The 27,919-nt window shown below is 33.4% G+C and overlaps 3 protein-coding genes and 1 long non-coding RNA gene across 6 annotated transcripts; 3 read left to right on the top strand and 1 right to left on the bottom strand.

Moving 5' to 3' along the window:
* The first annotated feature begins 684 nt into the window (after positions 1 to 684).
* Syngr (synaptogyrin) lies at positions 685 to 11,841 on the top strand. The gene is made up of 9 exons (XM_033333360.2): positions 685 to 1,064; positions 1,207 to 1,374; positions 1,538 to 1,628; positions 1,731 to 1,962; positions 2,987 to 3,100; positions 6,312 to 6,538; positions 6,848 to 6,995; positions 7,202 to 7,445; positions 8,011 to 11,841. The coding sequence occupies exons 2-8, from the start codon at positions 1,221 to 1,223 to the stop codon at positions 7,415 to 7,417; spliced, it is 1,182 nt and encodes a 393-aa protein (XP_033189251.1). The 5' UTR covers positions 685 to 1,064; positions 1,207 to 1,220; the 3' UTR covers positions 7,418 to 7,445; positions 8,011 to 11,841.
* A 386-nt stretch (positions 11,842 to 12,227) lies between these two features.
* LOC143303586 (uncharacterized) lies at positions 12,228 to 14,682 on the top strand. Its single transcript, XM_076624287.1, has 3 exons — positions 12,228 to 12,690; positions 13,309 to 13,513; positions 13,828 to 14,682. Exons 1-3 carry the CDS (start codon positions 12,467 to 12,469, stop codon positions 13,870 to 13,872), a joined length of 474 nt encoding a protein of 157 aa, XP_076480402.1. The 5' UTR covers positions 12,228 to 12,466; the 3' UTR covers positions 13,873 to 14,682.
* On the bottom strand, positions 13,682 to 15,494 carry LOC143303587 (uncharacterized). Its single transcript, XR_013060071.1, has 2 exons — positions 14,330 to 15,494; positions 13,682 to 14,046 (listed from the first exon to the last, which is right to left on the bottom strand). It is a non-coding gene; the product is annotated as an uncharacterized LOC143303587 (long non-coding RNA).
* A 209-nt stretch (positions 15,495 to 15,703) lies between these two features.
* On the top strand, positions 15,704 to 27,728 carry pyd (zonula occludens-like protein polychaetoid). 3 transcript variants are annotated; one of them, XM_033333352.2, is made up of 18 exons: positions 15,704 to 16,059; positions 17,272 to 18,919; positions 19,551 to 19,720; positions 20,083 to 20,285; positions 20,479 to 20,910; positions 21,181 to 21,241; positions 21,325 to 21,475; positions 21,564 to 21,715; positions 21,830 to 22,124; positions 22,227 to 22,398; positions 22,475 to 22,700; positions 22,821 to 22,995; positions 25,087 to 25,296; positions 25,480 to 25,824; positions 25,941 to 26,176; positions 26,738 to 26,927; positions 27,010 to 27,422; positions 27,536 to 27,728. In XM_033333352.2, exons 2-18 carry the CDS (start codon positions 18,710 to 18,712, stop codon positions 27,537 to 27,539), a joined length of 3,645 nt encoding a protein of 1,214 aa, XP_033189243.1. In that variant the 5' UTR covers positions 15,704 to 16,059; positions 17,272 to 18,709; the 3' UTR covers positions 27,540 to 27,728. The 3 variants fall into 3 exon arrangements, with proteins under 3 accessions (XP_033189243.1, XP_033189242.1, XP_033189247.1); XM_033333351.2 differs by having other exon boundaries at positions 15,704 to 16,102; XM_033333356.2 differs by lacking the exons at positions 15,704 to 16,059; positions 17,272 to 18,919; positions 20,083 to 20,285 and having other exon boundaries at positions 19,579 to 19,720.
* The last annotated feature ends 191 nt before the right edge of the window (positions 27,729 to 27,919 follow it).

Genomic DNA, 27,919 nt, shown 5'->3' with positions numbered 1-27,919 from the left:
AAGCGTCAAATCGACATTTTGAGTAGTGGACAAATGATCGGATTGGTTCATGGTTATCTGATTACTGATGTTTCTTTATCGATGAATGTATTGTTTAGATGTTAGAATATATATGAAAAAAAAAAAAAAAATATAGAACAGAATATAGAATATTGGCATTATAATTGTTATTATTATTTTTATTGAATCCTTTTTCTTACCTTATCTAGATATAAATTACGATGGCTGAAAAGAATATTGGTACACCGTGGTATGTATTTATTATATTTACATATTAATACAATAATACCAGTAATTTCGAATTAGAATATCACTTTTTCTAACAAATCGAAGATACATTCAATTGTAAATATATTGTCTATATGCATACGTGCTGAATATATACGTATACTGAACATATGTAATATGAATAGTAAATACTAATGTTGATATAAAATCAATAATTTACGTTAAATCATTCGTGAGGAAAGAAAATATATTTACATATTCAACATTTGAGTAATATCCAGAACTATTAATATAATTAAATACATGATCGAGCATATGATCAAGTGTACGTTAAAAAGTATCTGATTTACATATTTTCCATTGTATTTCAACTGATTAAAATGAAGTTGCATATATCTTATCAGACTCAATTTAATGCATGGATATCTAAGTTATAAAATTGTAATCTTAGTATACATTACGTTTAAGTATACATTTAAATATATATAGCGCGCGCGCGCGTGTGTGTGTGTGTGTATTTATTTAGAATGTATGTAAGTTTACAGAATAAAATTTATCTATGAAAGATTGATAGATTTATGAACACTTTGAAACTTAACCTATTATACGATAAGAGATTATTATAAAACTTTTGAAACAAGCGTAATGAATGATGCGACTAGAACGGGACAGAAAAATTTAGTGTATTAATATCGTCATCAAAGTTCGTTACTGCGGAATCGTTAAAATATTAAATTTAGGTTAACGTCAGGTTTCGGTGGTGAAACCGTATATATCAATAATTTTGTTGTACAAAAGAGTATAATATTAATCGAGTGTGATTAGGAACTTATAAAGTAAGTAGAATTTGAAAATGTCAGTGTCTTTTGAAGATTAAATTGGAATGTTATTATTCTACATTTAAATTTATGAAGGACGATTAAAGAGTTAGAAAAATATATTTATATGAAAATAAAAAAATAAGATTTTAATTTTTAGCATTATAAGAAACAATGAGTAATTATTTTGATCCCTTTGGTTTTACTAAACAAACAGCAACTTTGTTGCGTGGTTTGGGTGCATCTGAATTAATAGTAGAATGCAAGAAAAGAAATATATCAACGGATGTATTACACGAGCTTACTGTACAAGAGCTAATAATGTTAGGTAAATTGAAATGTTCTTAATATATTAATAACGTTAAATAATGAAGTCAAATTCGAATGAAAACTTTTCATTTGCCTTTACCAATACAAATTTCATTGTTGTAATTTACACTTATTTACAGTACATATATATTTCTTATCTAATCTAGAAATTTTTAATATAGGCACTGATTCCAAAAAGGCTGAAGAGTTAAAAAATTGTTTAAACATTAGGAAAAGAAGATCCAACATCGTAATAACAAATGTTGAGGACAGGTTGAATATTATTTTGTTAAAATTATTCTAAAAGACTTTTCTCTTGTATACAGATACGTAATTTAACGAGTAGTTTTATCAAGAATTCATTGTTTTTTTTAGGATCGAACATTTTCTTGAAATAATCAAAGACGCAGAGCAGCAGTTCTGTTTGATACAAGCGTTTATGGCGTATTGTCGATTGAGACTCGTTAAGGAAAAAATTAATATTTTTATCGATCCCAACAAGTGTTTGAGCGCTTCTAAGGTATTACCTATCGCTGTTGCTGCAACACTGACAGAGTTGGAAGAAGTAAATAAGAACCTTTCCGAACTTAACGAATTGATTTTAAGGGTAAGTCCTGAAAAATTTTCCAATGAAATCACAATACAATGTCACTTTGTTGTTTCATGGTGTTTACGTAACATTAAATATTTCAATTTTCATTATCTTTTACAGTTGAAGATAAAACCAAAACATATTAACCTTCATCACGTTTGCATCGGTATGGGTGCATTAGGATTAATAACGCTTCTATTATCTAAGATGTATATAACTTATATATGTGGTATAAAGTAAAGTACCAAGTATAAAAATCAAGAAGATATTATAATATTCATAAGATATAAAATTTATTTTTTATACAAAGCTTTAATTTGTTTTATTTTTGTCAGAATTTTTGAGAAAGGTATTATAAACATTTTATAGATGTTAATAAATTCTTGGTTCTAGAATAATCAGCCTTCTTTGTTATTAGTAATATAATTTTTTGTTATAATAAGATTTCAAACTACATTATGACAAATACATGATAAAGTAATAATAAAATAATAATGATAAAATAAATGACAAACAATTTAAAATATAGATAGAGGAAAAATTGAGTCGAACGAAAGATGAATTTATCGAACATATAGAACATATAGAACACTCGTCTGACACGACATTTTTAAATGGATTACAAAGAATGATAAATAAAATTAAATGATATCACTTATGAATCACTTAAATGATATCACTTAAATGATATAAAAATAAATTTTATTTTTCATTGGAATAATATAAACAATTAAAAACTTGATTTAGTACGAATGATGATAAACAGACTGATAACATTCGTTTAATCGCGCCAATATCCCTATCAACGTAAATTCAGGTTAATGAAATTAAAGAAAGTAACGTACGATCGAATAGAAACACGCATGGCGACTGGTGAGTGAATCGAGAAGGGTCGAATTCTCGATTAATTTACGTTCCATCCACCCGAAGCGCCCTTGTGAAAGGATACACCCTAAAAAATTGGGTGGTGGGGATAGGAAAAGAGTACCGTCTCTCGGCGCATGCGCGCTTCCATTAGCTTCGAGCTTTCAAATTTCAGCTCAGTCGTAATAAGATGGACGGTGGAGCGTACGGTGGAGGAAAGGCAGGAGCCCCTTTCGACCCTATTGCCTTTATCCAAAGGCCTCAAGTGATTTTAAGAGCCGTATGTCTGGTAAGTTGTCTCTTTGAACGTCTAATAACGATTGCTCTGTACTAACGTCATTACGTATTAAACGATATTGTCGATTTTACGCGACGAACATTGATTTTAAAGGGTGAACCACCCCCACCAGTTTCATACGATGGGGTTCTATTGATTTTTCGCAAATTCCAGCGATACACCCCATAATAGAAGGATCTCGTATAATTTTCTATTGATTTTTCAAACATATTTTATGTAAAAATTTTCGCGATAAAAAGTCGAACGATAAATCGACGAATCTTTATTGAAAAATCTTTCAAGTAAACGAGAGAAATTTGATTAGGTCCCGATCCCGGTGAAAGTGATAGACGATTTTTAAAAGTGATTCGAGATATGGAAAAATGAAATACGATAATTCGAGCTTAATGGCGAGGGCCATAACTAGAGCCATACTTGAGAATGTTTTTCTGGCTAGCTAGGTAGGTGTCCTGCGAAGTCGAGGAAACGATGCAATGAGTGCGAGTGGGATGCCAATATACGACACGAGCAACGAGTACTTATAGATATGAGACATTTGAAGCTGGCTGCGTAAACTCTTAGTCAATTTCAAGAACGAAATAGTGGGGATAGCCTGATAGGGATAACCAAAGTGGGAAAAAATTGTCATACGTATGCAACCAGTATTGCATACCTAACCCCGTTGCAGTCCTCTAATTTTGATATCTTAATCTAGTTCTTATTTTAGCGAACAAAAAGGATTCGTAACGTTTGGGGGAAACATTATGTTTTCTAATAAAAAATTGATACCGATTCTATATACGAATAATAAAATTTCATATTTTGTTTAAACTCGAGATATTTTCTGTCGTTAAGAAAATATAATTGGCTTGAGACTGAGGGAAAAGTGGCAGCGGGGTTAATTAAAACACAGCAAAGTAGCCCAGGTCAGTTTTGGGGCGAATTTCCAAATGGAATGGCGCGTACAATTTTAATAAGATTTTAATTACCACAGAATACGGGATGGGTGGCGAAATTGGGTCGGATTATATTTCGAGTTTGGTTAGAAATAGAAGAGAGTGAAATAGTATATTATGTTGTGACTTTGAGAACTTTTTCAGAAATGTCTACGAAATAGAAATACACGCTTCTTTTCCATGAAATTGCATATCCTTTTATACATAGATCGATTCTTCGGAATATACTACGTGAAGAGACAGCAGAGTACAATATACAATGTGAAGGAAATCAATATCTCAAATTTTTGATGAGTCGTCCGCCTTATTAAGGATGTTGGAATATTCCATCCATCTTCACGTGCATGGCGAGCACTTTATGAATTGTTATTTCATATCTTCCATAACGGAATTAGTACGGCGGCTGTTTATATTCGAGCGATGTAATTTAACTGGCTGTTTTAAGTCTTCCGCAGAAGTAAACGGATTCGAGTAGACTTTATCCTTATAAGGTAAACCTCGTAAAAAGAAATCAAGAGAAATTGAATCTGGAGATCGTGTGATGGCCGTGGTGTTGTGCTACGTCCATATACATATACAGAGTCTATGAATTTATCGTGACTATAAATTGTCAGTAACTAATTGCGTAGTGTTAGAGTTTTCGTGTCTTCGAATGATCTAATGTTATTACCTATGTCATACGTCCGAAAGTGTTTACAATTGATATCTAATGTATCTTGAGCGAAACGTACGACCTATTCAGAATTTTAAACATCTTGCAAACTGATTTTCTAAAACGACCTTTATACCTAACCTGTGTACCTTGGTACTTTTCTTTTGCGTACAGTCATCTGAGAAGAAGAAACGATCTACGTAGTAGTTGGGAAAAATACGCAGATCCGTTGAAAGTATTTGCATTTGCATTTTCTAGACATTTTTGAGAAAAGTAATGTCGTTTCGTAAACTAATTTTATGATATTTTTCTATTCTTAATCAAGATATCGATCGATTAATCGAGATATAATAATCTGTTCCACCTGTGTGATTCATACGAGAACGGCAAAAAAAAAAAAAAAAATAAAATTGTAAATTTTGATGCTTAAGGAGTGCAAATGTAATTTTACACAGTTCTATATCAGTTCTATATCTTAGATATAGAAACAAATTACCCCTTTACAAAGAGCGAATTCTTTGACATTAATAAATCTTGGATATTAAGGTAAATTGAAATGTATTCGTAATTAAGTTGGAAAATCGACAATTACTTTTAAAAACGACTGTAAAACGACTGTAAAACGACTGCTGTAAAGTAACGTACTACGTTTATTTCCTCTTTTGATTTATCTTAAATTAAACATTTTTATCTCTCTTAAACAAATAATTATTGAATTATTCTATCTGCTAATTATTCTTTACTCTCGATTGTTTTCTTCGTTCTCAGAACTGTGACCTTCGTCTAACCCACTTCCATCTCAAGACGGATCTGGACCACGTCGAAACTAGATTCGATTTTATATAAATAGACACGTAGGAAAAAAAAACAAATATTTCATGGAGAATCAAACGGAAATCTAGTTTGAGAACGGATATTTTAGTTTCAACGCAGAAGGAAAGTGTTCCAACAAACTTATACGTTTAATTAAATATGGCATCTCATTTCTATGTTGGAACTTGTAATCGTTTACCTATCTTTGTATATTTCGCACATTATTTGTAAAATAAATTTATTTATGAGTTTTGGATTAGCTTGCTAAAAGCAACGAATCTATAGTTTTCGCTATAAGTAGTTGGTATGAAGAAACACGCATAAATTGCGAACTAAGTTAAGACGATATTACGAAGTCTATCGATATTTGTGTGTGTGTGTGTGTGTGTGTGTGTGTGTGTGTGTATAGTTTGAAAAATTGATTCGAACGATTCACGAATTAGTCACGTAAACAAATGACACTATCGTAAGCGGTAATACCGAACAAGATATCCAGTATTTCACTGTCTATGTAAAAACCTAACATGATCCAATGAATCGTGTCCTTTCGATCGTTTTAACCATTTCATTTATTACTTCGAATTGTTTGAATTATTTTAAATTCTATTAAAATAGTTCTTCTAGCGTTTATCCGACCAACCAATACCAATTAATATAGTATCGTCGAATTAAGAAAGTTTTAAAAATCTAAGAAAAAATATGTATACGTAATAAGAGTGCAATGCTACCAAAGAGATCATGTATGTATCTTGTAAGAATAATTTAAATCAGAAATTACAAATATCGTCGTTTAATCTTTTAGCTCTTCGCGATAATCGTGTTCGGATGCATAAGCAACAAGGGATACATAGAAAAGCCAGACGGAAAAGACGTTTGTCTTTACAACGGAGACCACAATGCTTGTAATTACGGGATAGGAATTGGAGTCCTCGCCTTCCTCGCCAGCATTGGATTCCTTGCTGGCGAATATCTTTTCGAACAGATGTCTTCTGTTAAGACCAGGAAGCATTTCGTCCTGCTCGATTTAGGGTATATTTCTTATTCTATTTGCCCTAAAGTAATTTTATTTCTTTTCAAATGATCGATACCGAATATTCACTGTAAATTAAATTTATATCCTAATCTAGTTAAATTTATATCCTAGTCCATATAATAATACATGATTTCTCAGGAAATTCAAACCAATAGCTTACTTACTAAACTATCAAGTTACACTTTTGTAATTGCATTCACAAAAATATACATTTGCACGAACATCCTAACCCCAATCTAGAACGGAAATATTCATACCCGATGTATCGTAATAATTAAGTCGCTTTAATCTGTTTTAATGCTTAGGTTTTCTGGCTTTTGGGCATTCCTTTACTTCGTCGGATTCTGTTACTTAACCAATGCTTGGAACAAATCGGAAACGCCGGAAAATAATTACGGAGTGAACAACGTTCAAAGCGCTATCGCTTTCTCCTTCTTCTCCATTTTCACCTGGGTACATTCATCAAATACTTTTATTGTGTTCAGTTTCTAGATGAATGTATGTAATCAGTTTCAAAATATCAATTATCTCGTTCGAGCATGCGTTCGATTAATTTTCTTTTTACTTTATACAAAGATTCGCTTTACTATTATCATTCGTTTCCTTATAACGTTATTATCTCTTTTTAATTTAATATATTTTCCTTCGAACTTGAAAAGGCTGCCTGTGCCTGGTTTGCCTTCCAAAGATTCAAGCAAGGTACCGATGCTGCGTTCGCACCGAGTTACGAAGCGGATCCTGTTGGTGGGACAGGATATACAAGTTATCCTGATGCGACTGATGCTGGTTATCAAGAACCACCATTCGGTCAACAGCAACAGCAGCAACAACAACAGCAACAACGGATGCCCGATTTTCGAGCACCGGCTTACTAATCCTCTCAAACATAGTTTATCACTATTGGTAAAGCAAAATTTCTATTAATCTGCATTTACGAAAACATTCTACATTCGATATCGAGATATAAAATTGATCTATTCTAAAAATGAGTTAACGATGAATTTCATTCGTGCTAATGAGAAATAACGGGGCCGATTCATGAGTTTTACGACAGAGCATTCATTTTTAACCTTTAAATTATAAAGGCGTGTATTTCATACCCGGGTTATTTCGTTCGAGTTAAGTTTAACCCGCCCCACGCCGCCCGTTCCTACACATTGACCTAAAAAATGTTATTTGATAACATTTTTCGTGATAAGCTTAATTTAGAACGCTCGTACATGTTATACGAATTTCGTGGAATTTTTTGAACAAGTATCGTTTGCTAAAAAAATGCATCGTTCATGAAAGACCCGTGTTTACAGTTTCAGAGTATCGTAAAAGCGTTCACGGTTTAAGGTTTAAGAGTATTAAATTCATATAATTGATTTTTATTTCATTAATATCTATATAACCGTTATATCGTTGAATCTTTTTCTTTATCTTTAAAAGTGTAAAATTAATTCTACGCTTTGTATTATCTTTTTAGACACAACGCAAGAAAACAATAGGAAAACAGAAGACAGAAGCTCTGCGAGGAAACTTTCAATGATAGAGCAATGTCGATAGAGTAAGTTTTCATAGTAACATAACTAGTGGATGAAAGAGAGAGGAGAGATGAGTAAACGAGGGGAATAGAGAAGTTGGGTAAACAGGAAAAATATAAAGAGAGAAAGGAGAACAAGGAAGAGAATGTACGCGTGTGCGAATACGTATGTGTGTATACGTGTATGACTGTGACAAAAAGAAAAAAAAAAAAAGAAAAAAATAGAAGGAATGCGTGAATGTGTACGCGCAAGACAACAAAACGTTACTTGTTAAAACTGTGCTTCTTATTGTTGACCACTTATAAGTCTTACACCTAAAAATCAATGGCGTAAGCGACAAAGAAGAAAATATGTAAAAAAAAAAAAATGAAAACCCGGGTTACTGCCCTTGGATAACGCATTTGAAACCAAAAAATAAAGAAAGAGTGCAAAAGAACAGGAGTGAACAGCGAGAATGAGAGGTAGAAGGGAAAAAGAAAGATGATGGACACTTACCATCCATTGAATTATATATAAATATAAATGCATATATATAAATTTAATATATATATATATATATGTATATATATTGTATTAACGTGTATATATATACATGTTAAATTTAAGATTTGCCGAAAATCGAGCGGTACAAGCGGGAAATATAAAATTATTCGCCGCTGTAAACCGGAGACAAATCCAGTAGAAGAGTAATCTTTTCCACAGTGATACAGGTTTCAGTTTTTCGAATAGGTTGCGATTAAAATTTTTAAACGTGCACGCAACTTCGTTATTCGTGTCTCAGATTTAAGAACGTGCTTGAGAATATTAATCTTTTAATGCTTCGCGCGAATTTTTTACACCTGCGCTTACGTTATTTTATCGTGGACAGAAGAGAAAAAGAAAAAACGGGAAAGGTTAATAGGTTTTTTCAATCTCGAGGCGAAGTGTTTTATATTTATCATTTGTATTGCCGTTTTCAGAACACCGTGTGTATGTACACGTGTATATGTATACATTTTACACACACACATATATATATATATGTGTGTGTGTATATGCAATATACACAATACAGTGTATATATATATGTATATATGCAATTGTAAACGGATAAAGAATAGCGGCTCTGTAATAATTCTTAAGTAGTTACATGCACATATATTTTACTGTGTTAATATAACGTGTTCATAGAAAATCGCGAATATGACCGTACTACTGTTAACGACAAGACCTATATCGAACAAAAGAACAAAAGATATTACCATTGTGTTGGAAATCGAATTAATTCTTGATTGCATTCTATCATTGCCGTACTATCTTATATTATAGGAGGATGCTCGATTCGCAATACGTTGCGCATTAGTCTTAATCTTACAAGAAAATACTGGAGGCTTACCGATACGCCACCATGACGTGTTATGCACCTGTTTTTCAGTTTATACGATAAATTCGTTTCAATTTCCTCCGAGAAAGAAATAATACATTAAAGAGATATCGAAGTTATTCCGTTAAGTTTCGTTGATTATGTTTTTTTATGTTGTGATATCACGTTATTGCTATTATATTACGTCATATGGTTATTTAAGCGTATTAGAGAAATTGGGAAAGCAATGTTTCAAGCAATTTAAAAAATATTATTCGATTGGTACGTGGACTATCGAAAGAAGCAATGAGAGCAATTGTTCTACTTTTATCAGTAATGAAGAACGTTACCAAGTCATTTTTTAAATAATTTATTTTTTGATATTATTTTGTACAGAAAATAATTAAATGATATTTTGTAAATCAAATTGTTCCTTACCCAGTTTCTCAGTGTTGTTGATATGAATATTTGAAATAATTTAAAACAGATAGATATATACTTAAGACATCTGTATGATTTAAACGAAGATTGCGAATATGAATTTTTTTCTGATCGTAACTTTGTATTGCCCCAGTATTAAATTAAATTGTTACTTAATTACGTAAATGATTCCATATCGAATACGTTTCTTGATAAACGATAAACGATAAACGATAAACGATAAACGACTTTTACATTCCCTTTCTAGCATTTTTAGATGCTCCATCTTTTTTAAATACGTTTATTAACGGTTTTAGCAATATTGGAGCGGTGTCGAACAAAATGTCTACGAATCTCGTGACTAATTGCATGACTATTCTTTTTCTCATGCCGATTATACTGCCTCGTTTGAAAAACAAACTTAACCAGCAAGTTGCATGGCAGTGTCGTAAAATAATGATAACGAATAAAATCGTTTTTTCGATAAGTTGTATTGTTTTCCTTAAGCGCTGTCGGTATTGTATCTAATGACTATTCGAATTGATGATACCATAATTTTCATGTCCAGTATCGTGGCAATACTACGATGATAATACTACGGCAATTGAAAATAGGTAAGAAAAAGAAAAGAAGATAAGAAACTGTTATACTTGTCGTTTAAAAGGACAATTGACGATATACGATCGAATTAAAATTGCGTCTTATATATATATATATATTCCTTAAGGATTGTACTATTGAAATAATATTGTAATATCGTCACTATTTCGGGCAGCTTTTTCTAAAGAGAAAACTCACTGTTGGGCCAATATGAATTCAAACTTTCGCGATATTTAACTTCCACCTGAACTTCAGTTTTTGTAATGACAAGTATTTACTACTTCACGATGTGAACGTTATTCTTGCCGAGAGGAAAGAAATATTTATTAAGGTGGTATCAGTAATTAAATAGTTGTTGTATCATTGTGATTATACCAGGTGTCTCAATGTAACAAATAAATCCACTCACGTGGATATAGAGTATTTTATCCCCTATTTTAATACTGTATCGTATCGTTTAATGTTTAAACGTTTAATTTTACAAGTAATCGTTGTATAAAAATCGTTCCTTACTATTATACCATTATTATTGTATCATTTAAATTAAGTCTAATCTCAACGAATAAAATTATTATATTTTGGATTTCGATTTTAGTTATCTCGTTTAGTTTATCGAACGATTTCTCAATCTGCGAATAATTCACAAAGACAGAAAATCGATTAGAGATTTCTGAGACGCCTTGTATATAAAGTAGTTGTATTTATATTTGAAGCAGTAAAAATCTGAGTGTTTAGAAGAGAAGTATAATCATGTAATTAACTATAGATGAGATACATATAAGTAATTATTTTTATGCGAGTCGAACGATTGAACGGATAGCCAAAATCAATAGCTTCGATTCATTCACTCTCCCTAATGTGGTAATATCAATGTGGTTTGTGCGCCAATTGAAACTGCGTTTTGCCTAGGGGAATTTTACGAACGGAGCAGAAACGTTGTTTTATTTTCAACGTGTCGTTTGATTGATTTTTCTGTAGTGAAATTTACAGGTGTTACGGAAGGCAACGAGAAATGGAAAACTCGTTTGATTACTATGGGAAATTCGATAAAATTCCGACAAAAGTTTCTATCGTTTAACGTTTAATAATTAAACGAACAGAAATGTTCGCAAAAATTGGGAAACTTTCAACAAGAAAATTGCATTAAATGTACATAAGTATTATCTTTTCAATATACGATTATCCTTAACGTCGCTACTTCTCGTTGCTTTTCACATTATATTTCAGTTTGTGGCTCAATTTATTTTGACATCGATGATGCAAATAAAACATCCATCGTCGACTAGCGTTCCTCAGAATTAAAAAGAATTTCTTTTCGGTCATATTGTATTCTTTACATTTGTTGAAAGTTATTAGGATTTGTATTATGAAATCGCAACGTTTTGTTGTTTAATAAATTTTGAGTGCCTAATCCACGACAATTATTAGATTCCTGTCTTTCGATGTGTATTTATTTTTAAATAAACTTGCAGTCTTTCGTTATCGTTCGATAACCACTGTATATTATATTTTTATTATATCTGGTAATTTCAATTCTTCCATCATTTTTATATTTCGTTACATTTAGGAACTCTTTATTTTTCCATCGTTTTGTTGACGAGAATAGGGAATATTCTAAATAGTTTCAAGGTCCATGGAATTATAGCATTTCTAGCGGTCTTCTTGTTGAAAACGAAAGGTAATCTTCCGATTGCAGCATCATCTTACAAAAACTATCCTACGCAGCTGTTACTGCAGTCTACGCGCAATCTAAAGGTATACATACTTACGCTGTTTTATTCTTCAAGATATATTCTCTTAGACTTAACGGCAAACGTTCAATAGAGTCACTATAATAATTAAAAGTAGATCATGTTCTACTTCTTAATTTAGTTTTTAGACTTTTTCGCAAACTAACACCATTCTTCGATTTGTCTATTTATTTTAATTTTGTGTGTGTGTGTGTGTGTGTGTGTGTTTTCTCATTTGACGAATAGAGGACAAAACGCGTCATAATTTGGAGAATACGAAAGCAGTGCGTGAATTTGGAGTTTCGTATGGTCGATAGATCGATCGTTCGTCGAAAGAATTCCAACGACTCATCTGGTATCAGCAACACCCGCTACGATAAGCCAGGTTATGAAACCGCCCACATTTCGAATCGTCCCTCCGCTCACTTTTCACTGTTCTTCCGCAAATTAGTGTTCACCGTTCCTCTAACCGAATATTTCTCCGGCTTGATCGTTAGAAGTTTGTTTCGTCAAGCTTTTCTCGAAGCACGGTAATCGTTTGTGATCGATTCTCGCCTTTCCTCTCGAATGGTGTGTTCTAATAGTGAAAAGTGAAGAAAGTGACTTATGAAACACAAGAAGAGTATATCCCTTGTTAAATTTATTAAATTTTGTTACTCAAAATATTGAATTCTTATGCAATTTGCCTGAAAATTATAGCATCTCGTCGACGTATAATGTCTAGAAATTTACGTTCAACGTCTGGAATTATACTAATCGATGTTAATGCATGCAAATAGCAATAGTAATAGTTAGTAATAGTAATAGTTAGTTAGCAATAGTAATAGCGGCAAAGTTATTTTAAATAGCTCTAAAAAGATTTCAGACACGAAGATAAAGTTCTATTATCATAATTGACGTCAGTATTGAATTTCTATTAAAGGATTATTGAATATTGTTATTTTAAATGGAATATTTACTCAAATAACATTATCTTTGTATACTTAAACATATACTGTTTCAAATAAGACTTTGCGTACAGATCGGTTTAGTAAATATTAAACGTTGTTAGAACTATAATTTTTACGTTCATAAATAATAAGAATATTGTTAAGTTAGTTATGTAAATGCAAATAAATATTGTTTTATTCTTTTATTTCTTAATGTAGTTACCGACGGAGATCGCTAGTAAGAAAACGTCAATATCGACTATTGATCGAGATGAGGATATTCAGTAAATTGTTTCACCATGGCAAGAAGAAGAAAAAACGGCATGATTTAAAAAAAAGTACACAAAGAAGAAGGAACTACGTACCTCAAGATAATTTTCTTTTAGCTGGGAATCAACATGGAAGAGACAGAAGAAGACGTAAGGTAAGCAAAGTGCATTTATTCAAGTAAATGTTATTATCTAACATAACACAAACTATTGTCTCACAGTAGCTACATCTTGTATAATTTTATTATTTTAATAATCTTGTATAATTTAATTTTGAAATTAACTTAACCATAGATTTATCATAGGGGTACCATAAAAAGATGTTAAAAATGTAAGAAATATTTTAGTATTAAACGTATATCAATTATAATATTGATATTATAATATATATTTATAGCGTAGTATTATCATTAATTTAAGGCAAATAATATTTATAAATATTATTTATAATATTTTCTGATTACAACAGAAATTAAAAGCGAGATTCCCATTACAAAAATATTATCCCAATTGACTGGAGGCTTAAAGCCATCGCTAAGAACATACGTAAGGAAAAGCGCCAGTTTAGCTGGAATATGACACACCTCACAAGCAGCTGGAATGTGTCTTTCTGGCTCAGGTATCACTCTTTTGTGTCCCCCGTCCTAGCTTTCTTCTGGATTCGCAGGTAGTAGAATTAGATTGGACGCTGCACAAAATAAACGCAATACAGGTTAAATCCCAAAGATACCTATTTTTCGTGGTACAATAATTACCGACCATCGAGCAATCATAAAGCATACACCTGACGTGAAATGCACTTGAATATAATAATTTATATACTTGTTAATTGAATTAAGAACAAACGAATTAAACATGTTGATTTAATATCGTAATATCGGATAATATAATCTATGACATTAAAAGGAATAATTGATCGAGAGACTAAAGGATTGATTGAAAATGGAACAGAATTAGATGTGCTTACATACTGCTTGTTTTGTTGATACGCCAATTTGGCTACTTTCAGCATCTCGTACTGGTCTGCTTATAATACGTGCCTTCATCGTCGTATACGCGCACGTGCTTCAAGTCCAGATGTGACTTTCACATAACGGGTGTTCCAAACCAAGTAAAAATCAGTCGTATCACTAGCATATTTGTTAAGGTAATTGTTATTATATTTATTCATAACAAACAAAGTGAACAATTTCGAAATAATCGAAGACTTTGTGAAAATAATCTAAAATACTATATCGTCTAGGATGTTACAAGCTAATTCGTTATCTTATATTGCATCGATGGAAACTAAACTATCATTAAAAACAGCTAGAATGTGACAGTATTTCATATTTTAATTCAATTATCTTTTTAAATCTTTTCTTGTTCTGCACAGTGTCTCAGCCGTTGATATTTTAAAATCGACAAATAACTAAGGTCACCTTTCTTCTAATTCATTGAACTAGTATAAACATTGTTCGTAAGTAATTGTGTGTGACACAATAACATATACATATAGCGGAGATATAGAATGTGGACATAAATGTTTAAATTGAATCCTTAAACTCGATACACGTATATTGGCTCTGCAGTGTATATATATTATGTGTACGTATGAGTATTATGCGTACGTACATTCGCTACCACTTAAGAGGTAAATATCATACTATGTTGACGTCTTTCATTACAACTTTCTACAAACATAACGATACCATTCGAACATATGGTGAAATAATCAACAATAACGAATATACATATACGAACGCTTAGTTTACGATGTTTCTAGTAACTTGGGTGTTCGGTTAACAGTTCGCTACTGAAAGATCGTGTATGATACAAAGTATTAAAACATTATGTATCGTTTGTACTTAAAAGTCTCTAGTCCGAAGAATTTGAATTAAGGTTAGGGTGGGAACGAAACTTCACGTTTTCTTTTACAGATACACCTGTCTTTCTTAGAAATACACTAAAATGAAAAAGCACATGGAACATTCAAAGCACAATGCTTTCTATAATAGTTGGTAGGTGAAAGAATCTTCTACCGGGGTCCTACGTTTTAAATTATATTTAAAAAAAATATGAATTTATGTAAAAATCCATGATCTATGTTTACTATTAAAACGATAAATCCAAATACTGGATACACGTTGATGCCTCGAGATCGGGCCCATCACTAGTGAAGCCGAAAACCGGTGCGCAGGCACGCGCATGCTGTGCGCTCCCTACTATTCTCCGGGTCCTCTAGCGTAGGTCCGTGGTGCCCCTACCATTTCCCACTGTCCGCGACACGTTCACTCAAGCAGGCTTCGTACTCCTCCCCGCAGCCGCCAAGCCCGTTTCTCATCCGATTTGCGTCGACCTGCCGCCTGCTTTAACCAAGCCACGCTCCAAACTATACGAGCCGATCTTCGGCCCAAGAATTTCTCGACTTCCCGATATGCGTACAGCCGCCCTAAGCTGCTACAACTTTTGCTCGTGTATATACCGACTTTCGTCTCCGTTTCGAGTGGTCTGAAGTGAACTCAGTGATCGTGCAAGTGCTGCTGCTGAAGCTTTTAAGTGTACATTTTATGGATGAAACATCGCTGGATGTGTAAGAAAAATTGTGCCGCTGCAATTTCAAGTACCGATAGGTGGATCTCGGATTTTCTGGTCTAAAACACACCGTGGGATTTCTGAGCTTCCCTTTTTTAGGCGGACAGCGATTCGTCTGATTGGAATTGTGAGATGTTTTATTTCGGATCTTTCTCACACCGAATGTTACGGTTTGTTTCGTTTCTGTCCCGAAAATCATTTCGAAAGATTCTTATCTCATTGTCTGATGCAAAAACAGATAGAGTTTCTCAGTTTCGTTTTTCCTATATTATTTATGAATATACGTATTTCGTTGTATCCCCTATAAATATATCGTAGATTATCTCACGAGATTTCTGTAGCACAAAGAAATTCATTTTCGACTGAAATAAGAATATCAACTATAAAACCTAAAGTTTATTTTCTAATGCAACTCGTTTCTTGTTTCTTATTTGCTTTATTCGATAATTACTAAGGAATTTTAAACAATTATTCTACTAATTTTTCTACAACGCTCTGAAACGAATCTTTCACGTTTCTTCGATCCTCTAATATAGATAATCAATCGAATGGTAACTTGTAGTAAGTACTCTAATTAATGTACTCTAATTAAAGAGTAGATGAATGTTTATAGTGGTTTGAGAAATCTCGTCGAGCGAATCTCTAGTAAAACATTACCGGTGGAGTGAACGATGCGGAAGTTGCGGTGCTTCCTTGCTTTCTGAAAATTTGTTCTCATAGAGTCGTTCTTTTCATTGGCCGAGGGTGACTCGGATGATTGGAATTCGTTCTCCGCTGACAACGTGGTGCTGATTTTTCGAATGCAGCAAGATACCTTTTCCCTCAAAGGTTCTCGTTTGCCAAGAGTCTGTACGTTTATAGCAGTTCGAACTTCTCCTTTGTAAATCGAGTTTGGAAAATGGAAGTTTCAATGGTAGTGGAAGCACCGGAACTTTTTCGATATAGAATCTTCCAACCTCGTTCCTCGTTTTTCCGAGCAACAAGTGGTGTTCGACGCAACACCTTGATTATTTCAGCTTTTTACGAATCTCTAAATAAAATGATAATTTACGATAAAATATATCTTTGGTTAAAAGTTTAGCCTAGGTTAAAAGCTATTTATACATTGAAAGTAAAAGTAAATCTAGAATAATATAAGAATATAGGTAAAATTAATCAAATCATCCTATACTGTAATCGATTTAGGGAAAGTAGCTGCTATTTTTAACGAGAAGTTTTATTCTTTTTTTTCAACGAGATTAAAAATTAAGAGAAACGAGAGGAATGAAAATTCAGTAAAATTTCTAACGCGAAATGAGCGTGTTCCCTTGTTTTATATATGAATTTTATAAATTTACAGCGTTGTGTGATAGAAGATAATGGACACTGGTGAAAGATATAGACTTGCAGTGCAGTCAGCAAACGTGCGAAAAAGCTAAGTAAATAGATTAGAAGTCCCTTTGTGCGATTTTTATGAAAGACCGCCGATGAAATTGCCGAAGAGAGAACGGAATACGTGTTTCCAATGAAAATATCAAGAAATATCAAGAAATATCAAGAAGGAAATCTTGCGATTCTAACCTCTTGTAAACAACGAAATTTTCAGTGAAACCAAAAGCAAAAAGAAAACGTAATTAATTTATGCCGAGAGAAAAAATTTCGTGGTCGACACGAAACCAAATACAAAAATCTTCGAACGCTACGAAACAAGCTTCAAATATGAAGAATATTCTGAAATGATAGAAACCTACCGTATTACCTTACCGTTGAATGTAAGATAAAACAATTTGGGGCGTATGAAACAAAAAAGAAAGAGAAGAGAAAAGGCGATTAGTCGTTGAGATCGAATTCGGTTAGTCGAGAGACGAAACGTTCAAGATCAACGAAGAAACGTTGGCGTGTAAAATATGGAATTAGAACGATGAGGAAAGTGAAGGTCTGATCGCCCGAAAGGAAAATGGAATTCCATAACTACGCGTTGCTTTGAATTGTCCGCGTGTTGCGCTCATCGTGCACGGTACGCAACGCAATTGGGGAAACTCTTTTATTGGAAATGAGGTCGTGCGATCCTATGGTATAGAGCGTAGAATATCGTAGAATACTCGTACAATAGAACAGAGAGAGAGAGTATCTAGTAGGATAAGAGGGAAAGAAAAAAAGAAAAGAAAAAACGCAAAAAGCCACGTTGGATATATCTGGGATGCACGTGGGATTGGCTGTTTTCACGCCACTGCTTGGGACGGTTGGGACGCCTATGCGTCGGAAAATTCCTCCGAGAAGACGCATACCCCCGTCATTTGTGTAGCTAACTAGAAACGCTAATTAATTTATGACCAACTTTTTAAAAATAAAGTTCAAATCGAATAGGAGGGGAAAAATTAAGAGATTTAAGGTCGAAGGAAAATAGATTTCTATAGCGACAGAATCCAAAAATAAGTTTTTAGGAAAATTTAGTTGTTACGAAATCCGTGGGAGGAATTTTTCCATAAGGCAAGTTTTACGAACAAAGACGGAGAAAGAAATATGCGCGAAGCAATTAGAAAAGTTTAATCGAATCTTTAAGGAGAAAATTCGCAAAAAAAAAGAGAAAAAAAAAAAGAAAGAAGAAGCTTCGTGAGAATATCGTGAAAGACAATTTTCCAAAATGAATATATTGATCTCCATTGTTGCACCGATAAGGGAATTAAGTAAGAACGATGATAAAAAGTGTTGAAATTGAGGCGAGTTTAGGCACGTAAACATTTTTGATCAAAGTTTTGTAGAACAATGATGCAGCTTTAGCTTAAAAGAAAGAGTATATGGATAAGAAAGAATGCACGTGTAGTCAAGATGGTTGTTCAGAGGTGTTAAACGGAAAGACACCGAATTTTCAAGACGAAGTTCCTCAGGGCACGAGAATGGATAGAAACGATAGCAACGTGGGTGTCGGAAATTCGGCTAATCCCCAAAATTCGTCTTCCACGACACACGGTATTCTTCACAATACTTCGGTTGGAACCGATGCACAGGTGCGAATTAACAATCATGCACGAATAAATGAAAGTGTTTCAAAAATATCATTGTCTTTGTTTTACAGAGATAAATACAAAATTTGAAAATATTTCTTCTCGTTATAATTATTATTATTAAAATTCTACGATAAATACAAGGATTTTTATACAAATGTCTTAAAACGAAATTTTGTTGAAAATTAAATCGAATATTGCAATTTATGTAAAACCTGGGTTCTGTTACACCGAACCACGTTACGAATTCGAAATAAAACGTGATCCTGGATTTGGTTCGAGTTAAATGTGTGTTAAGTAGAAGAAGAATCTTGTTAACGCGAACCCCTAGAATTTTCATCCAATTATGTACTTACTCCGCTTGTTTCTTTCTTTTTCTTTTTTTTTTTTCGATTTCTCGCTATCTGTTCACGAGAAACTAAATTCATTGAAATTTTATAAGGTGGGGGGGGGGAGAGGAGAAAGAAAGAGAAAAGGGAAAGACTCTTCGATATGCCTATGGTATTCTCGAAACAATGTACAAAATTCGTTATCGTAAAACGAATAAGATATGAAAGCACGATAGCGAGTTTCTCATTGTAGATTAAAATACACTGAGTTTTTTCCAACTTATTTTTATACGAAAATTTTTCAGAACGGCGACAGAGCATGGGAGGTTCATCATGTTACTGTTACCAGAGTTCCGGGTTACGGATTCGGTATTGCTGTTTCTGGTGGTCGGGATAATCCTCATTTCACTAACGGCGATCCTGCTATCGCGATTTCTGATGTCTTGAAAGCTGGACCAGCCGAAGGAAAATTGCAGTAAGAACATTTACGGAGATCTTTTGTGTGTGTGTGTGTGTGTGTGTGTGTGTGTGTGTGTGTGTGTGTGTGTGTGTGTGTGTGTGTGTGTGTGTGCGTGCGTGCGTGCGCGTGCATATATATGTATGTATATATATACATATATACATATATATATATATTTATATATATATATTTATTAATTTGATACAATTGTCGTTTCGTATTTTATTTTAGTACTCTAATATCTAAAATATTTGATATATCGATATTTATATAAGATTGTAATTCAAAATTGATTGACTTCTATCAGACAGCAATGAACAGTATAGAAATTACAAATATTTATTGTAATGCCAACACGCGAAATTATCATTTTCTAGAGTAAATGATCGCATAATATCTGCCAATGGAATATCGTTAGAGGGCGCCGATTATGGAGCAGCAATTCGTGTTCTCAGGGATTCCGGATCGACGGTTCTTTTAGTTGTTAAGCGTAGAGCTTCGTCGAATACTTCTGCAAGTATAGGAAATTCCACTCTTCAGAGTCATCGGTTGACTTTAACGAGAAATAATAAAAAAGATGGTAGATAAAACATACTTTTTTTTATCCATAATATCTTCCAATAACACCGATCTAAAGACGCTGGTGACTAAATTGAAATTTTCTTAAATTCTGAAATATTACAATCAACATTTGGAATTTAAGAATTAAATTTAATTACCTTTTTTATCGATCTTTCATTTATCGATCGATCTAAATATGTATTTTTCTACAGATTTCGGGATTGTTCTTGGGTGTCGTCTTTACGTGAAAGAAGTAACTCGAGATAACACAGGGGTGAAACCGGGAGACGTTTTAACGCGAATCGGCAGCGTGGCTACGGATAACATGACCTTAAAGGAAGCTAAGAAATTGATGGATCAGTGCAAAGATAGATTGTCGATCGTGGTAACTCGAGACAACTCCTGCTGTCACGTTCAACAACAGGCAAAGAGCGAAACTGGTGAATATGTTTCTGGTACGACGAGTTACAGTAGCCAGAACTTGTACGTTCCACCTCCAACGAGACAACCGATAGAGGACAAGAGCAATCTTGTTCCTAGAGGTCGTGCAAGAGGGCCATTGATGGATGTATCTCTCAGTCAGTTGGATCTTCCTGCGACACCAACGGTAGACCCTCCCAGGCCACCGCCTCCTAGACCAGAAGGTACGATTTCTGCTCTTGTGCTCTATTTATGATTTTCAAAAATACGAAATCTCATGAAACATCTCGTAAAACGAGCAACGTTATGACGTTTTACGTTTATGACGTTTTAGAATTAAAGAAAGACGTATATAAGAAAACGTATTTTGTTTATTTCGAAATACTTGCATCTCAATTAACTATACTTGTACATGAATTAAATATATTACAATGTAATAATTAAAAATTGAAATGTCAATCAATTGAAAGTGCAACGTCTATATTCTCTTTTAGATTATTACAGCACAAGGAGACAATTGTACGATGAAGATCTATCTAGAAACAAGCTTCCAATGTAAGATGTATCTTTTATTACCACTACCATCGACTATTATGAAATTATTTGTCGCATATTAACTAATATCGATTAACTTTTAGGCCCGATCCTCGATTTATTACTTTCCAAAAAGAGGGATCAGTGGGCGTTAGATTAAGTGGCGGAAACGAAACTGGCGTTTTCGTGACAGCCGTTCAAGCAGGAAGTCCGGCGTCTCTTCAGGGTTTACAACCCGGAGATAAGATTTTAAAAGTAAAATGTTTTATCGATCTCGTTTTAAAATGAACAAAATTGACATTGTGTATGAAAGCATGTACAACTCTGATCTATGTTATCGTAGATAAACGATATGGACATGAAAGGAGTAACAAGAGAAGAGGCTGTCCTTTTCTTACTTAGCCTCCAAGAACAAATTGATCTGATCGTTCAACACCGACGACAGGAATACGATCAAGTAGTAGCATCTGGAAAGGGCGATTCTTTTCACATAAAGTACGTACCAATTCAAATAGAATTCAAATAGAATTTTAAGAAACTAATATATCATTTAAATCGATATACATTTAAAGATGTATATTTCACGAGAAATCTCGTATCATATTGCAGAACTCATTTCCATTACGAACAACCGCAAAAAGGTGAAATGAGTTTTCGTAGCGGAGATGTGTTTCACGTTGTAGACACGCTGCACAACGGTGTTGTCGGCTCGTGGCAGGTGTTTCGTATTGGTAGGAATAATCAGGAAGTACAAAAAGGAATAATTCCAAATAAAGCACGAGCCGAAGAACTAGCAACGGCGCAATTCAATGCAACCAAGAAGGAAATGAGTGCCAGTGAAAGCAGAGGTAGTTTCTTTAGGAGAAGACGAAGCAGTCATAGACGTTCTAAATCTCTTGGCAGAGTATGTTTCTTTTTATCTACTTGATAAAACTCCTGGCATAATTTATTCGTATAATCGGTTATCATAATGATGTATATTTTTTCTATTGTTTATCATTTTCAGGATCATTGGGACGATGTAGTATTTTCAGACAGTGTTAGCAAATTTCCAGCGTATGAAAGAGTAATCTTAAGGCATCCAGGATTTGTCAGACCCGTAGTATTATTTGGTCCTGTCGCAGATCTAGCTAGAGAAAAGTTGTTGAAAGACTTTCCTGATAAATTCACGTCTCCGCGTGAGTAGCAAAATTTTTTTAATTCACCTTAAAATTAATCGAATAATAATCTAAACGTTCGTTCGTTCGTTCATAGAAATGGAAAATCAGTTAGATGATAACATTGGAAAGAATACAAAGTCATCGGGTATCATTCGACTTAGTGCTATCAGAGAAGTGATGGATCGAGGAAAACATGCTTTATTGGACATCACTCCAAACGCAGTGGATCGATTGAATTACGCGCAATTCTATCCTATAGTCATTTTTCTGAAAGCTGAAACGAAACAAATTATCAAGGAGATGCGTGCCGGAATTCCTAAGTAAGTATCTATCGAACGAATATATTGATGTTGTTTTTCCGACACGTATATATTATATGTGTTATACGTGTTGTATGTTTTTCAGACACATAATTAGACAATCTCGGATTTTGATTTCAGATCGGCGCATAAAAGTAGTAAAAAGCTTCTGGAGCAGTGTCAAAAATTAGATAAAATTTGGGGCCATATATTCAGCGCGGTGATTACATTAACCACACCGGAAGCTTGGTATCGAAAATTAAGAGAACTGATCGACCGACAACAACAAGGACTACTTTGGATGAGTCAAACTAAGGTAAGAACGTTTTTACGTTTCCTAACGTTTCTTTCTTCTTTTTTCCTTTTTTTTTCTTTTTTTTTTTTTTTGCTCGATACAACAAATAGCACGACCTGGTTTTAAACAACTAATTAAAATAATCAAGACCGATTAGAGTGATTTTCTCTCAAATTACTTGTTTTAATTTGTAATCTAACGTTTACATCAATAGATGAATGATCAGATAAGATGCTTATTTGCGTAAAAGTAAAATAGGGGTATTTAAATTTCAACATCGTACGAATGACGAAATCCCTACTGATGAGAATGAGTGGAATTCCGTTGGTGAAGTTATTTTATAATAATTTATTATAGCCGTCATATGGTCGACACATGACGTGGGAGCCATGTTATTCGTCCGCTAACCCTCGCGAATTACCTCCTCCTCCTGTACCCCCGCCGATTTTGAAGGAAACCATATATCACGACGTAAACGAAAATGACACATATCACACGGACAAGTTATTTTCATTACCTTCTTATCCGTCTTTAACTTCTGATGTTGTCCGTGAGCAATTTTTCGGCTATATTTAAATCCCGCTTTTCCTAGTTAGGTGTCTTGATTATCGCCTTCAAAAGAATTATCTATGTTACTGTTCTCTTGAACATTTGAAATATTTTATTTTACGTATTAACAAAAATCTTGAATTTCTTTCAAATTTCTAAATAAAAAATTTAGTTTTGCACATTAAGTGCAATTTAGTTTTACAATTACAAAATATATTTATACATATCGTTCAATCAAATCGAATTTATTATCATAATCCATGAAAGATTTCTTAATATAGTTCTGTATTAAAGATAACGCGTTGGCGTTGTTATATTTTAAGATATTCGAGGCACCTTATATCTTATGTTCAATTTAATTTGCATGGCTGAATGTTCATAGCTTTAGCGAAAATCATATCAAGTTCAAATGAAATAATCTCACAGTATATTATTGAAACTTTTGTAACTATGTATTTGGAAGCTAGTCAGAATGGAAAAAAGAATATTTTGTAATTTTCTACTTTACTTACTAAAAACATGTATCTAAATTGCGACGTTACGACGAATGAACAAATCTCGTCCATAATCTCGTTGAATGATATAATTAATGTAACTTTAAAAACTCCTTACTTTATTATTGACAAAATTAAATATATATGTTATAGTGAAATGTAATGTACCACCTTTTGAAAGAAACTATACGAACAGTACAGAAATAGTTTTGTTTTTCTAATAAAAAATCAGTATGTACAAACTTAAAGTGCTGAAAGGGTAATGCTAATTATATTTAAAAAAAAAAAAAAAAACTTTTTATCAAGAAATAATCGGAAGGATTCTCTGCAAATTTCAAGTTGCATGATTAGAAATGCAATTTAGGTCAAGAATTAAGAGTATATTGTCGAATAAATAAATAAATAAATAAATAAATATATATATATAGATAGATAGATAGATAGATAGATAGATAGATAGATAGATAGATAGATAGATAGACAGACATATATACACATATAATATATTGAAATATATAATTAAAACCGTTTTATAGGAATTTTGTTCACCATTCATCCTGCATCTTGCAAAACTAACAAAATGTTCTATGGTATATTTTGTCTTGACTTTGTCATGCGAGCCCTTCTAAGCTGAGTAATTATCGAACGTTTCATTGTCCTCGGACAAACTAAAAAATGATTGAGATATAAAAATATTTTTTAATTAGGAACATTTTATTTCATATTTACGCATAAATCGATTTAATTCTAATTTGCTCTGTAATCTTCAAAGTACCTTAACTGAGTTTCAGAAATTAAGCTTAACCGAATGGCAAGTATTTGTTTTCCGTTTGTATTTTAACCCTTTCAGACATCACTGCCGCGATACAATATTTTTACCTCAACTTTGTTTACAGTTTATAGTTAATTTCATTGGAACGTCCGATTAGTTTTTAACGAACTGAACAATTCTTTATTCAATGACGGTGGATGATCAATGTTTTATGATATTACAAGTGTAAAGGTCTGAAAGGGTTGAATAGAGCATAAACCTCTGTAACGTGTTGTCCTCTGTGTCCTGCGATGATAGCCGGAAGAAGCACTCTCGGATGACTTCCTATTCCCGATGACTTCTCGCCTCTCCTATGCTTCCTCTCCGGAGAGTGACTTGGAACTTAGTCCGGCACCAGCTTTGCCGGGTGCTTTGGGTGCACCGTCTAGATTGAAAAGCAGCTCCGATCCAAGCATCGCTACGCAAGACGACATTGCTGCACCTCCTCCATATTCGACCACTTACCAGGTGAAAAATTCAATTATATTAATCAAGTAATGATTACTTTTATAAAATATTAAATAATCCTGAATTGACTATAAATTCCTTGTGAATTAATGAATTTACAATTATACTGTAGATATAGATATAATACTAGATATTTTAACCATCATAAATAAAATCTAAAGCACTCTATCTGTCTTTCTCTAGCAATCCTTCGAACAACCAAAAAGAAGATCGCAAGGGGGAATGGGAGATGGAAAATACGGATTTTCATTATCAGGACAAGTTAGCAATCAATCAGGATCACCAGAATATTTAGGTGGTTCATTCGAGCCACGATCTTCTTCTCATCATAGTCCTCCCGATTTACCTCCAAGAGTGGATCGTAATGCAAAGCCGAGTAGTCAACAGCAAAGAAACACTATCGGGAGGTCTGCACAAGAACGGTTGCTAAATAAGACAGACTCGGTATTGGACGTTGCAAATTATATAAATGCAACACCTCATAAAGCTAATGCCACATCGTCTCTCGAAAGAGCCCAACCAAAAGCGGTAAGAATGGCTTAATGTCATTATATTATCAATGGACAGCCACATTGGTTTATCATTGAGTGATAATTTAGTAAAAATTATTGTGCTGATTTTAATGTTTCACTACGTGTTCATAGGGAAGCTACGATAGCATGTCTTCTTATGATTCCTATAATAATACAAATGGAAATGCCAGTTATGGAGTACCGGGTTTAAGTACGTCAACCGGTCGATTGGGTCCCAATGTCCCAGACGACTTAAAAAGCAGTGGTGGACCGGCAAGACCACACGATCCTTACAGATTCACTAGATCAACTGCGCAACCAATTCCAAATCATGATTCCCAACCACGAACTGATTATGCCAAATACAGGTGTGTTTTTATTATAGGTGGGATCAGGATTTAATTAAACGCATAGCTCGTTATTCTACGGAGGAAAGCTCATATATGAAAATGTTCGAATTCTTAAGCTATATCTGTTTACTGTTCGTCTTTGCATTCTAGAATGATGGCACGAAAACCTCGACCATTGAGGAAAGCCTGTAGAATCTATATTTCTAGTCGAGATACGCTAGTCTGAATTCATTTCATTCTACCTTTTATTATCCTATATTTCATAGATACTAGCTAGATACACGGGCATTCGTATAATTTTAATCGTCATTTACTATACAAAAGATCATACAATTATTCTTAAAAAACTTCATTTTGGATTTTGAATGCACTACACTGTTATTAAGGCTGCTATTATTAAGACCATTCATTTATTTTATATATTGGATTTCTAGCTTTTATTTTATAGATTAAATATTTCTCGCCTTAGATATCTTATTTTTATTTTTCATGGTCTTTATTATTATTTATCCAGTATCTATCGCTAGAATATTTTGCTTCGTATCTGTACGCTAGAATATTTTGCTTCGTATATTGTAGCCGCACAACTGATTACAAGTCGATAACGTTACCGCAAAATAAACCTGGAGGATCCTACAAGCCAATACCCCCTCCGAAACCAAAAAACTATAGGCCACCACAAACGAGTTTGACTCAAACAGAAAATAACGGAAATGAAGTAAATAATACTCATCAACATTCAAAGAGTTATTCCATTGCTACTTCTCATGTAAGTGAAGTATTTTTACGAAAGGCTGTTCTCGTGTATAAACATTAAGAAAAAACATTAAAATAAGAAATTTTGATTTTAGGTAGAAGGTATCAATAATGTCCAACGAAATAGTGGACAGTATTATTACAATATACCACCACCAAATCGACATGATTCAAATCTCGGAAATTCACATCACAATTTAAGTCACCTATCTACGCCTGCGCACAATCACAGTTTGAGTCATACGCATGCGCATTGTAGCCCGCCAATGTCGACTCATAGTCATAGTAATAGTGCCAGTCAGTTAAGCCTCGGTCTTTCACATAATAGAAACAGTGTTAATCACAACGGGTACGTCGTCAACAATGGACACAATGCACCTGGACAAAGTTTCCCAACGAGTCCAGGACATAATCGGGAACCGAGTGGACTAGATCTCGCTGGAAGCAGGGAACAGAGAGGAAGCGCTTTTGAACTTTATCGCAAACCTGTACACCATTACAACGCGAGGTAAACCTTAAATTTGTTACGTTTCATTTATATCTTCTTTCATATATTACAGCGTTCAAACTGTCAGTCGTTTGAAAAAAAAACTAATACAGAAAATCTTTTTCTTATTACAGTTAACAAGTGCAAAGATTTATCATTTTTTTTAATGAAAAAGAAAAGATTAGAATTATTAGTCTTGTTAACTTGACATTAATGATAGAGAACATGAATATTTGTACGTCGTGATAAACCTATAAATGACAACGAATATACATAATGAGAAAGAAGATCTCGCAGGAAGGATTAATAAATAACTAGGAAATTGAATCTATCTCGTCCTTTTTTCACTTTCACTTTGTATATACGATTTTAATAATAATAATAAAAAGAAAAAAAGAAACAACATATAATAAAGTCCTTGCAAAAAACAACCGTTAAATAACATTTTTAATAAAAATTGTACTAATGAAACAAAATCTCATCATTTCTCTCATCTTTTATGGGAGAGAAATTTGTGC

This window comes from Bombus vancouverensis, chromosome 14, assembly GCF_051014615.1.
Source record: "Bombus vancouverensis nearcticus chromosome 14, iyBomVanc1_principal, whole genome shotgun sequence".
NCBI lineage: Eukaryota > Metazoa > Arthropoda > Insecta > Hymenoptera > Apidae > Bombus > Bombus vancouverensis.
This window is presented reverse-complemented; position numbering and strand designations above follow the sequence as displayed.

Coding starts and splice junctions, on each gene's coding strand:
- Syngr (XM_033333360.2), top strand. CDS start 1,221: ATGAGTAATTATTTTGATCCCTTTGGTTTTACTAAACAAACAGCAACT. Junction 1,375..1,537: donor ACAAGAGCTAATAATGTTAG/GTAAATTGAAAT, acceptor TTTTTAATATAG/GCACTGATTCCAAAAAGGCT. Junction 1,963..2,986: donor TTAACGAATTGATTTTAAGG/GTAAGTCCTGAA, acceptor TTCAAATTTCAG/CTCAGTCGTAATAAGATGGA.
- LOC143303586 (XM_076624287.1), top strand. CDS start 12,467: ATGGTCGATAGATCGATCGTTCGTCGAAAGAATTCCAACGACTCATCT. Junction 12,691..13,308: donor CAAGCTTTTCTCGAAGCACG/GTAATCGTTTGT, acceptor TTCTTAATGTAG/TTACCGACGGAGATCGCTAG. Junction 13,514..13,827: donor GAGACAGAAGAAGACGTAAG/GTAAGCAAAGTG, acceptor TGATTACAACAG/AAATTAAAAGCGAGATTCCC.
- pyd (XM_033333352.2), top strand. CDS start 18,710: ATGGATAAGAAAGAATGCACGTGTAGTCAAGATGGTTGTTCAGAGGTG. Junction 18,920..19,550: donor CGGTTGGAACCGATGCACAG/GTGCGAATTAAC, acceptor AAAATTTTTCAG/AACGGCGACAGAGCATGGGA. Junction 21,476..21,563: donor CCGGAGATAAGATTTTAAAA/GTAAAATGTTTT, acceptor ATGTTATCGTAG/ATAAACGATATGGACATGAA.